At 39.3% G+C, this 12,853-nt stretch overlaps 1 protein-coding gene across 2 annotated transcripts in view; it reads left to right on the plus strand.

Annotated features, from left to right (window-relative positions):
- PRKD1 (protein kinase D1) overlaps positions 1-12,853 on the plus strand; it is a 313,565-nt gene that overhangs the window by 284,134 nt on the left and 16,578 nt on the right. For both annotated transcript variants that reach the window (XM_045188313.2, XM_053928918.1), the window contains 3 exons: positions 8,133-8,294; positions 8,887-8,985; positions 9,916-10,183. In XM_045188313.2, the coding sequence (XP_045044248.2) occupies positions 8,133-8,294; positions 8,887-8,985; positions 9,916-10,183 (529 nt within the window). The remainder of the gene's footprint in view (positions 1-8,132; positions 8,295-8,886; positions 8,986-9,915; positions 10,184-12,853) is intronic.

A 12,853-nucleotide genomic window follows, 5' to 3' on the forward strand; every position in this document is an offset into this window, starting at 1 on the left:
AATTTAAAATGAAAAAATGTAGTGGTAAATTGCACATATAAGCTAATCACCTAAAAGTTGACTCCCTTTCTTGATCTCTGGGCACAGTATGTATGTGTTGTCATTAGCAGCAGTTCATGGAGATGCTTTCATTTATTATTTCTCCCACACAATTTTGACCCATATTTAACCAGGGTCAATCTGTGTCGCTTACTGCCACAAGAAAAATCACAGTACGCTCCAGTCTGATGGGTAGGAGAGCAAATAGTTTTTACCAGGAATGATCTGAACCTTTCTGAGTTCCTAGAGTCTAATGGGTTAAATTTGTGGACCCGTTGATCTAAAAGTCAGGCAGTGACCCCTGTTCACAGGAGGGGGGATTGGCATATCTAATCTTGTTGTTGAAGTAATATGATGTGCCTTTATTCTTCTGACAGTATGTTAGTTTTGTTTTGTCCTAGGTTAGCATCAGTGTGCATTTCTAGAATTGTACATGTGAGAGTTCCACACGAAAATGTTATCTCCTAAAAGATAAGTAACTACTGACGTGTGAGCCTACTTAAGCTGAGTCTTTGCCAGCTCAACGTGAAGCGGGAACATGCTCACATGCTACATTCAGTGATCGCGCTCTAGGGCAGGAGGCTTCACGTGGGGCCACACACAGCCGCCACCTGGCTGACGTCCCAGCAGAAACCCCTCTTCCCATCCCTGAAGTATAAAAACACAGCAGGGGAAAGATGAGGAGCACAAGCTTCTGGCAGTTCCTTCTGATGTAGCCTGTGTTGGGTGAAAGGCGAAAGGAAGTTTTCTTTTCTGCCACTTAGAGTAAACGTTCAGTTATCAAACTGCAGTGTGGCCCAGATCTTTTATAAGTTACAGACAATCTTCCCAACAATAACACCTACCCTTTACTGTGTTCCGGGTCTGATTCGAGGTCTTTTGTAGACATTAGATCATTAAGTCCTAGTGGTATTGCAAGGTTAGACACATTATTATTATTATCCCATTTTACATATCAAGAATGGAAGTCCGGAGTTGGGAAGTGGCGGAGCTGGAACTGAAACTCATAGACGGTCTGTGTCCGGAGGCTGTGCTCCTCAAACGATGCTCCAGGCCTCAAGGATTTCCTTGTTGTCACATGTGTAAATCAAATCAAAAACGATGGAAAGAAGGGAATTGCAAGGTCTTTTCCAAGTAAGGGGGTTAGAAGTTCAGTGATCATTATCATCTAAAGAGCCCATTTTTGGTGCTTTCTTTCTCATCCTCAGGCCAATAATGAAATCATAGGAAATTGGATTTTCACAAGTTGTGCAAGGGAGAATTGGCAGGGAGGGAAGGGGTTATTTAAAAGGAATATCCCAACGATGGTCTTTAGCTGCTGTTGCTTTTCCTGTCTCTTGCTGTGAATGTTTCCTTGTGGGCTTTGAGAACGGGGTAGAAATAAGGCGTGTCTTCTTTTTAAGAGCTACAGTTTATATAAAATAAACACAAATCACTTAGGTAGAAGGAAAATTAAGTGTTTATTCCTATCAAATATGCTGAAATATCTACAGAAGCAGTGGTCAGATCTCCTGTATTTTGAGGGAACAGCACTGGAAATGACCATACCCTTGAGACTTTAGAAAATCATTTTGTAATTCATACACTGGTGGCATCTCTGATATTCACATCCATGTTATTGGTATTTATCATTAAAAATATTATTACTCCTGATCATATCATTCATCAGCAGAATCCTGAGATTTCTTACTGGTAGATTCAAGTGAACTCAAAGTGAAAAAGTCTGGTACTTTTTTTTTTCTGAAGAGAGGACATCGGCATCTATCATATTAGATGCAAAATGTACTGTGTCACTAAGTGTGTCAGATATGTATTAGCATAACTTTAGTAAATTAATTTAAACTTTAAAGAATATTATTCATGTACTGAAAAGTAAGGAGATACAAGGAGTCTCGATCCTTCCATTAAATTTACAAACGTCTTGGGTACCAGGCACTAGGTTCAATCTGGGAATATAATTGATAAAATACAGTCCTTAAGGGGCTTGTAGTCTGGTAAGTAAGACACGTAGATTCACCAATAACTAAATATGTTAAATGTTATGAAAGAGGATTGTCCCAAAGACAATGGAAAGACAGACACATACAAGTCGGACTGTGGGAGTCAATGGAAGGTGCCTGGCAGCTGAGAATTCATACCAGGCAAAACAGTTTCATTCCTGCTGAGAGAACAGCGTGTATGAAAGTGTAGAGAAGAGAGAGAGCACAGCTTGTTCTGAAAAGAGTTTATTCGGACCAGAGAGATGGGTAGATATGTGGGAGAAAAAGAGAAGCTGGCAAAGTATTTGGGTGGGAGGAGGAAAAGAAGCCATTTGTGAAGGGCCCTATGTGCCTTGCTAAAGGGGTACGTACACCTCCTGCTAAGCTGGTGGTGACTATTATGGAATTGCAGCAAGAGGGTGTGACGCAATCACCTCTGGGAAGACCATAGGGACAGTCCTTTAAAGAATGGATTGGAGGTGAACAAGACCTAAGATAAGATCACTTGGGAGGCTGTGGTAGATCCCTAGGGGTGAGGTGCGGTGTCAGTGTGAGAGAAGTTAAGGAGGTGGGCACTATTCGTCTTAGAGATGAATTGATTTTGGAATTGAGGGAGAGGTAAATATTTAGTGTGACTCTCAGTTGCTAATGGAGATGGCTGGCCATTTATTGAGAGAGGAAACACCAAAAGAGTAAGTTTGGAAGGAAGGACATCAATTCCCATTGTTAGACATCTTTTCTTTAAATAACATACCCTAAAACACAGTTGGGTATAAGATTATGGAATTCAGGACAGACAGATGAGCTTACCATATCAATTTGAGTTTTATCTTTAGTCTTTTTATAGTCATCTGCTATCTACATGATGACTTTTTTTTAACATCTTTCAGGGAATTACATGCTATTTCCCCTTCATGAGACATTAGGTCATTGTAATTTCTAGGGCCACTAAAGGAAGCCTAAATTGTAAGAGACTGTGATTAAAAACTGGAAAGATGGCGTCCTCTTGGCCCTGGCAAACTGGCAGAGATGAGAATCCACAAAGCCTTTGAGAAAAGCACATCATGCCCCCACCCACACTACTATGAATAGTCTTCCGTCCGCTTTTCGTGGCATTTAGAATTGAGATCTGCACTCATCACTTTTAAATTCATTTCGTTCTGTGTGGTAGGAGCTAAAATCTAAGTCATTTAGTTGTTTTGATAGAAAAGTAGTGAGAAGTCCCCATATTAAGTATGTATTGCTCCTAAATATCCTGCTGAAAAGTTGCCAATTCTAATTCTTCTCTTTCCCAACTCTCATGTTTTAGTGTAAGTATCCTGAATGAACAAGGGGAAAATATGCCATCTTTAATTTTTTACAGGTCTATATGGAATGATATATAAATTGACACTTAAAATTAAATATAGTTACAAATGAAATGTTAACACAAATCCAGAGAATACAACAAAATAGAATGTAAACATAAAGATGCTAATAGTTAAATACTTTTTGTCATACAATATTGTTACTTTTATAAAAGCCTTTGCTTTTGATAGCAAAAGAATTCTCTAGGCAACTTGAGTCAGGAAAATTTTTATCTTGATCTCTAAGTGATATTTCCTCCCAGACTTCTGAACAACTTATATTCACCTCATGGATATGTCATCAATCTGGTATGTGTGAATGGACACTATTCTTTCCTGCACTTGACCAAATGTTCCGTTTCCTGGAAATTAGATTACTTAAATGCAACAAACAGATGGCCGGAGCGTCTTGTAGTACTTACTCTGCCATGAAATTTATTATCGGAATTCCTAGGTAGGCCTGGAGAGTTAGCAAAATTCTTCCGGAATGCTAGTATGCCGTGTTTGATGTGCAGCTGTCAAGTCAGTTTTTAATCTCCGTATTTTGCCTTGTATAATGCACATACACGATTTTAGGCCAAACTTTCAGGGAAAAAAATCTTTCATTTGAATTTAATTATTTATTTATTTATATTTAGCTACTTGTTTTTTTGTATTATAAAGGAATTTTAGCATTTATTTTTGAAGATATTATGGTACACGAAATTTTATGTAACAAATAATTAAAAGCACAAGAACAGATTCGAGGTATTTCAGGTACTACCCATGTATAATGTGCACCCTTATTTTTCCCTCAAATATTTGGGCAAAAAAGTGTGCATTATACAAAACAAAATAAGGTAATTCAGTTACTTTGGACCTTAAGAGGAAAACATTGAATAGCTATTTATATAGAAAAGTATAGTCCTGGCTGGTGTAGCTCAGTGGATTGAGAGCTGGCCTGCGAACCCAAGGATCGCCAGTTTGATTCCCAGTTAGGGCACATGCCTGGGTTGCAGGCCAGGTCCCCAGTAGGGGGCACACAAGAGACAACCACACATTGATGTTTCTCTCCCTCTCTTTCTCCTTCCTTTTCCCTGTCTCTAAAAATAAATAAATAAAATCTTTTTTAAAAAAAGAAAAGTTTATATATTTTATATTTTACATAGAAAGTTTAAATTGTGAACAAGTCACATGGACTGGTGTGATTGAAGCATATCTTAGAGTTACACTTAAGGTATTAAAAAGGTAATGTGAATTATTCATGATAATAGAAAATAATAGCTTGAATTTTTTCCTATTTCCAGTCTTCAATATTATCTTCTCTAGGCTAAATAAATACTTTCTATCAGCATAGGGTGAAAATTTGGAGAAATACAACATGATTATATTGTTTTCTTTTTTTATTGTTACATGTAAAAACAAGCTTGGTCATTTGGTTTAATGCAAAAAAATACAGGTCAGGCATAAGACCTTATGGTGGCCTTTTCTCAAGCATACATAATAAAGTTTAAAAATACCAACTTATTATATATCAGTTGTGCAGGAAAAATAAAGTTATTGTGCTATTGGAAAGATTTTTCAGCTACCACTCAATGTATTCTTTAGCAAACCTGTACAGCATAAGGTTTTTATTAAAGATCAAGGGCCAACTACAAAAAATGAATGAGTTCAAACTTTTCTAAAACTTTTTTTTTTACCATTTGTGTATACATAGCCTTTAGTTCAGTGGTGCTTTCATTGAATATATTTTTTTAAAGATGTATATACCTAAGTGGATTCAAAGTTCTCTATCAAGAAACAGCAAAATTTTTTCTAAAAAATGCTATTAGAGGACATTTGTAGAGTCCTTCAGATTTACAGTGAACATGGCACAACTTAGTTAACGGGGAAGAATCTTATTACTCTGTTCCATAATTTTGTGCTAGAACAGTCTGTGAAAATACCAATTAGATAAACACATTCAAGTCTAGTTCTCTGTATAAGGGATGCTCCTCAAGTCATGTGGTAGAGTAGGGAAAAGGAAAAAAGGATATACTGAGTAAACAACTTCAGTACTGCTAAAAATTTGCACACTTAGAGGAATACAGGTAGAGGCACGTGAGGGTTGGCATTGTATTTTGCCACGTATAATGTACACCCACATTTTTGGCCCAAAGTTTCAGGGAGAAATCTTTTGTTTTAATTTTTAATTCAATTTTTATTTATTTATATTTAGACACAAACCCATTATTCTTTTCCAGGGTATTATTTTGCATACGATATCATCATTTCCTTCTAGTGTTACACTTTTAACATATCAGCATAAATAAAAGAATTAAAAACATATAGATACGGAATTAGTACTACCCATGTATAATGCGCATCCTTATTTTCTAACCCCAAATTTGGGTAAATGCACATTATACATGGCGAAATAAGGTATATCAGATAATTTAGGTAGAAGAGCATCTAGGTCATCTACTGACTCCTGTTTTCCCCCATCTGAAAACAAAGTCAGCAGAAGCAGCAGGCTGAGCTGTTGAGTGAGAGTTTGTTAATCCCGCCCACTCTGCCTTGCACTTCAGCTCTGACCAGGAGAGAGTAACTGTACCACTCTGTCCTCTTCTTTTGCCCCTGAGGTTGCTCTCCTTTAACCTTGATCTACTCCTTCACACTCTAGGTTTTCCTCTGTCTACACACAAGGGGCCCCTTTGCCTTGCTGCTTACTTTTCTGGTCTGCTCCTTTCCAATTTCATTGTTCCTCCTCCCTACCCAAACAGCAAGGCCTTGGCAATTTAAGGAAGCCCAACTCCCGAGAAAACTGCTGAAGTGCTTAAAGCTATAGTAAACACAAGAAATAGTAAGTTAAGGAGATACTCAAAGGAGGAAAGTGCATTGAGCACATCTCATAGTGAACTTGGCCCAGGAGAATCATAACTCAGGCAGGATTCTCATGTTATTATTAAAGCTTCTTCTGTGATCGTTGATTTAAAAGAGGACAGCTGACACACCTGGAGACCCAGAGCTTGACAGGCTGTCCAGTGGGAGGGGCTCTTCTGTCAGGGAAGGGTGTGTAAGAAAAACGACGTGAGACAGTCTGTGCACAGTTTCAGGTGTGAGCAATGCGATCACTCAAATTCCACACTGCATGCCAAACAGACATATGTAGTCATTCCTTAGAGTCTCCCACCAAAGGACCTGACATTTCCAAAATGGCCAAAGCCAAAAGGTATCCGCCCTTGTAGGCAGTCAGGGCAGATAAAGTAAGAGGAGTGAGAGAGTGAGTTTTGTTAATCCTGCCCTCTCTCCATGGCTTCATTGCTGACCAGAAGAGAACAGCTCTGGAGGCCGAGTATCTGAAGTAGCCAGATTTGACCAGTGAACAGTTTCCAGAACAGTGACTTCTAGAGGTGAAAGGCCATGGGATAGAGGTGCAGGCATCTCTTGGACCACATTCAGAAACTTGCTATTCCATGACTGTGTTATGCTGCATGATGGACACCTAGGCATCAAAATCGAAAAACCTCGTCCAATATCTGGGTCAGAGATCCAAATTGCCAAATAGTGGAAGGACACTCTGAGCATCCTGGGAGCTTCTGCCAACTGTGGTGTGCTCCACATCGGGCTGCCAGGCTCTCCTCACCAACCTGCAGCTCGGAGGACAGCTGCAGGGCAGACTCACCGCAGGGAGACTCACCACAGCGCCGTCTGCTACCCGGCACCCATCTGTGAGGTCTGAACAGGAGCCATTTCAGGTTCAAGTGGTTTGTGAAAACTCATTTTACATACACTCAATTTTATCAGTCACTGAGGTTTTTTTCTCTGAGATAAAGTGTGTATTTTTCCTCTGTTCAGCTGTTAGCAAATTTAAGTTCATTCCTGTCTTTCTTTAGGTAGTTTCGTTAATGATTTTTTTGTTTCTCATTGAAATATAAATGGAATAATCATCTTTTAAGTATCAGGATGCTTTTTGTTATTGTGTGTAGAAAATAAAGAGTAAAGGTCAAATGATCAAAGGCTTTTGTTGATAACCCCAGACTGACATTCAGACTTAAGCATCATTACAGAGACCCATCTAATGTTACAATAATTTTTGCTTGACATATATGACAACATGTCAAGCCAAAGGCAGCCTATTATTATTAGCCATTACTTTATTGTAGTAATATATACTACAATATAGGAGATAATATTGAGTTCTTGAGAACAATGCAGGACTACACCTAGCATCGAATCCCAGACAAAGCAGAGGCTCTAGGAATTTTTTTCTGTTTTCATAGTCATCTTCACACCGACCAACCATACAAGAGCATCCATAGCAAACCACTCCAGCCTCCAGCAGCAGAGCAGTTCCAGACGGTTTGGACTAATGTGCCTCATCAGTGTAGTCAGATACTCCATGTCTACGAATGTCACCCTTTCCACATTAAGTTTCCGCCGCCTGTGTGAGGCGGCCTTGCCTGCGTATTTAGGGCAGTGTGCTTAATACTGGAGATGAGCCTCAGAAAGTACAGATCTCTCAACGTGGTGTTCTAATTCAAACCTAATTAGCAATTCACTGTGCTGGAACTCGGATTTTTAGCCTAGAAAAAATAATTTCACTCTGCATAGAAAGTAAAGATGGAGTTTTTGGAAGCATTAAAATTTCAAAAATATAAGGCAACACATGTGGAATTTAGAGGTGTTAAAAATCTTAACTGTGGGTTTCTTCATAGCTTGTAACTTGAACAGTTTTGTATAATCAGTGAGTTTGCCAACCAGTATCAAAAAACTCATTTTCTTCAAGTGCTTTATTTATCTTTAATAGAACCTTCATCACCCTGGTGTTGTAAATCTGGAGTGTATGTTTGAAACGCCCGAAAGAGTGTTTGTTGTTATGGAAAAACTCCACGGAGACATGCTGGAGATGATCTTGTCAAGTGAAAAGGGCAGGCTGCCAGAGCACATAACCAAGTTTTTAATTACTCAGGTAAGAAATCAATTACAGATAAGAAAAAAAGATAACATTTAATATCAAATGTTATCATTGTTTAACGGTAGCTTTCAAGCCTTGTTGTTCAGTCCCTCCCTCCAAAGTCTCAACTACGCTCAGCAAGGTCGCAGTGGCTTACTGTACCGTCTAGTTTATAGCTGCGGTATCCAGAGTCCAGTGTGCTAAATGACTAATGCATGCAAAGGCCCATGTATTAAAAGTGCTGATGACATTTGAAAATTAACCAGTGTCACCCCAATAAATTCAATAAAAAATAAATACATAAGTTTTTTTAAAAAAATACAGTGACTGAGTCCTGCTTCCTTGAAAAAAATTCAATATTATTGAACTTCACCTATACCTGTCTTGATTGCTGTATGAATACCACACAATGCTAGTCTTCCCATCAAAATTTCCTTAAAACCCGCTGTGTTAATCTAGCTTATTTCAGTGTCTTGAACATAAAGAAGCTTAACTGTACATTGTGGGTTCTCTCTTGGCCATTTAAACTTATGTCCCTGTAGAATACATTTTAAAATAAACTAATAGACCAAAGTAAAATTGTTTCGATAATTTTCTTTTTTTATAGATACTCGTGGCTTTGCGGCATCTTCACTTTAAAAATATCGTTCACTGTGACCTCAAACCGGAAAACGTGTTGCTTGCCTCAGCCGACCCTTTCCCTCAGGCGAGTACCCTGACAGCCTCTCCCAGCAGAAAGCCAGCTACAGCGACACCGGCTCCCGGCAGGCAGCATTCTGTCACCTTTCCCCTCAAAACCTTTATTTGTTTCAAAGTTTACATGTTCATTTCCATCTATTTCTTACTCTCCTGTATTGTTGGGACTGCAGCTTGTATACTCTGGCTTCTCAGCTCAGCCTGCTTAGAATACACAGCGGGCCTTCTCATTCAGCTCTTTTAGCTTCTGTTGTATGCAGATCCTAGAGAAGGGGTGGCTGGAGAGTGAGAACACTGAAGGGGCCCAGGATGCCACCAGCTCTCCAATGCTGGGCAGACATGAGACTTCAGTGCTACTTTCAGGGACAAGTGCAAAAACTGTCTTCTTCTTCGTAACTCGGAGGATGGACAGTGCCTGGATCTCTCCCCCGGAGTCTTGTGTCTGACGCGACCTGACCAAGGCGCTGTCCTGCCTCTGGACACCTTCAGGTCCTGCCTGGGCCCTGACACCTTTAGGGTGTCCGTGAAGAGTTAATTATGAGATTATTGTGGGTGGCATGACATGTCTTGTGCTTATCCTTAAACCTTTATTTATAATAAGCCTTTAAGTCCATCACATCCCTGATTTCCATGATATTTTCGTGCCTTCTAGAACAATATTACCCACTTCCGAGTATACGTATTTTCGCATTTATCTCTTGGTTTTGGGGATGAGGGAAAGAAGGAAAATGTTTAGATGATATTTTAGTGAATGAAAACGTATTTTGTGTCAGTACACACACCACTGTCTTCAAGTATGTACCACGGGAAACAGCTATGGCTTCTACCGTGAGGACTCCATACAGTGTACATAAGGTACCGCAGTTGTCTTTGGCAGACGAGCGCTAAGACGCTCCCAGCTTGTGACCTTACCGTTTCTGCAAACCGTTGTTATCAACAGGTGAAACTTTGTGATTTTGGTTTTGCCCGGATCATTGGAGAGAAGTCTTTCCGGAGGTCGGTGGTGGGTACCCCTGCGTACCTGGCTCCTGAGGTTCTGAGGAACAAGGGCTACAATCGCTCCCTGGACATGTGGTCTGTGGGGGTCATCATCTACGTGAGTCTGAGCGGCACGTTCCCGTTTAACGAGGATGAAGACATACACGACCAGATCCAGAACGCGGCTTTCATGTACCCGCCGAATCCCTGGAAGGAGATCTCTCACGAAGGTAATAGTTTTCATTCAAAAATAATAGTGGTCACGTCCTTGTTATATTATTGGTTCAGTTGTTAATTATAAAGTGTATAAATGCTCACTGTGGATTGCCCATTGGAATAGAGGAACAGGTTGATTGAGAGGGATTGGGAAGAAAAAGGACACGGGGAACAAATTTTGGTGACATTGTGCATATATTATAGAGAATTTGAGAAGTGCACATCAAGATGCAAATGAAACAGAGAAATTGTGAATATTTTGGTATATTTCTTTAGAATATACAAATATTTATAAATTGGTGTGATGATACCTAATCTTTACCAAGAGTAATCTTGGTATACTGCTGAGAGTACACGCCTGTTTTCTGCATTAAGTACTTTTAATCTATTATGTACACAGGACTTTATTGATAGTGATATTTTAATGATCATATTACATATATTAGTAGGCCAGGTTCTTTGTGTACTGACTTCCTTTATGTGACATTGGAGCACATACCATATTTTCTTTAGCCATTTCCCTGGTATTTATTCAGTGTTAGATCATCTTTATGTGTAATTTCTTATGTGTATCTCTGATGATTTTTTTTGGATAGATTACCTTGGCATTATTACATTATTTAAATTCTTCTAAATAAATGTTTCCTTCTTAAAGGAAGAGGGAGAGTTTTAAAAGAATTGGTGGGGATAGTCAGGGCAGAGAAAACTGCTCGCTGAGTGCTTTGGGAAGGAGCTCCTCAGTGCAAGTGCTGTGGAGTTTAACCCTCACAAAAACCGTAGACAGGCTTCCCTATTACACCTCTATTTCAGGTGAGAACACTGAGGCAAAAGAAGTGACACCACAGGACAAGTCACACAGCAAGTAAGCGGGAGACCCAGAATTTACACCCAGTCCACACCTAACTTTTAAACCGCTAGTCCTGCAGGTTTTTTAGTTTTCAGGCAACATCTAGTTCTAAGTTCACTCACGTTTTGAACCACTTAAAAAGGGAAAATAAGTAAATAGATAACATCTATTTGATAACTGTTATTACATGTGGTTGTGTAGAAATCGGAAAACAGCATAATTAAGTTCTTAGATGTCTGTTAGTGTTAAATGCCATGAGCCATCCATCATCAGGGCTTTGAATTACTATTAGCGACAACTTTTTCTAACATCCTTAATTGTGAATCATAGCTGTGATTCATAACTATCAAATAACTATGCTTGGTTGTGAATCATGGCTAGATGGATATGTCCTCAAGGGGTCTGTGGTCTACAGAAGAACTGTCATGTAGCCCAGGGACTAATGAAATGTTCAGGGTAATTCAACAGAGGCACAAGTGAAGTGTAACTTTTATTTTCAGGAGGCAGAAAAGAGGGAATTATCAAATCACCTTGTGACCAGTACCCATGCTAGGCAACATTTTCCTAAAAATGGTTACCAGTATATCGGATACCTGGAAGCCAGAAAGCCAGTAAAATAACAATGTTCTTACTGTAGTGCAAATCAGGAACATCTCTGAGGCCAAACATTTTCCTGTTATGCAGGAGTAGAACGTTAGGAAAGTGACTTCATGCTTTAAATGTTTTTTCTTGAAATAGCGCAGTATTTTTTTTTTAAGTGGTGGAACAGATGGTGCCCTCTGGTATTATGGAAATGTGCTGGCCTTGTATGCAGATATAAACTGTTTAGGCAGGAAATGAATACCTAAGACTATGAATGTTTGCTTGCCATTGGAAGTAGAGACCAGGAGCATAGATATCAATAGCTGAAGACACTCTTGTTGGAAAATCAGGAAATGCACACAATACACATACATTGTAAGTAGCAGTAAAGGAGAGGACAAAACATAAAATGTCTTTCAAAGAACTCAAAAGCTTGTTGTTGGGATGAATTATATGAATTTGGGAAAATGTTATTTATTTCCTTGAATTGTTAGCTAGGTATAAAATTGGGGTCCCCAAGGTCAAAGGAAAAAAATCACTGTGGACTTGACTAGTTAGAATCACGTATTCAGAGGAGATGGAATGTAGGCCTGTCACTAAAGAATGAAAAGGAAGAAGGGCAGCATTTCAGAAAGAGGAGATTATATCATATAATTCAAGAGTCATTATACTTGACCAGGAAGCACACGTTTAATTTGCCTATAAAAATATCTGAGTGCTAAAAAATTCCCGCCTCTCAGGGTGACGTGGAGACCGGCTCAGTCAGAACCCTCACTTTTCCAAATGACTCAAGTGTCAGTTTGGAATGAACTGGCCTCTCTTCTCAGCATTTTCCTGTGGTTCATTCTTGCCATTGATGCACAGGAGTTGTGCTGTTTGCTAATCAAGGTTCCGAATGGCAAATAAGTAACCTACCTGCTAGTGTATGAAGAGAACTTGTACTTGAACATAAAGAAAAGTTGGTTAAATTATGTCATACCGGGTGAGGTAGGTACAGGCCCAGATTCTACCCCACTACCTTGTTGAGAACAAATAATTTCCTGATTAGAAATTGTAACGGGCTGCTGGCACCAAGTGATACTAAGCACGTGGGATGTAATAAATGCAGAAGCAAACTAGTGTCTGGCAAAGGGTGGTCTCAACTGATATTAGTAAAATTTGAATCTTGGGATCCTTTAAACCACACCAGAACCACTAAGAATCCAGATACTTGGAAATAAAAATTCAGGCAGGCAACTCAGCCAAAGGTAAAGAT

The sequence above is a fragment of the Desmodus rotundus genome, chromosome 7 (assembly GCF_022682495.2).
Source record: "Desmodus rotundus isolate HL8 chromosome 7, HLdesRot8A.1, whole genome shotgun sequence".
Lineage (NCBI taxonomy): Eukaryota > Metazoa > Chordata > Mammalia > Chiroptera > Phyllostomidae > Desmodus > Desmodus rotundus.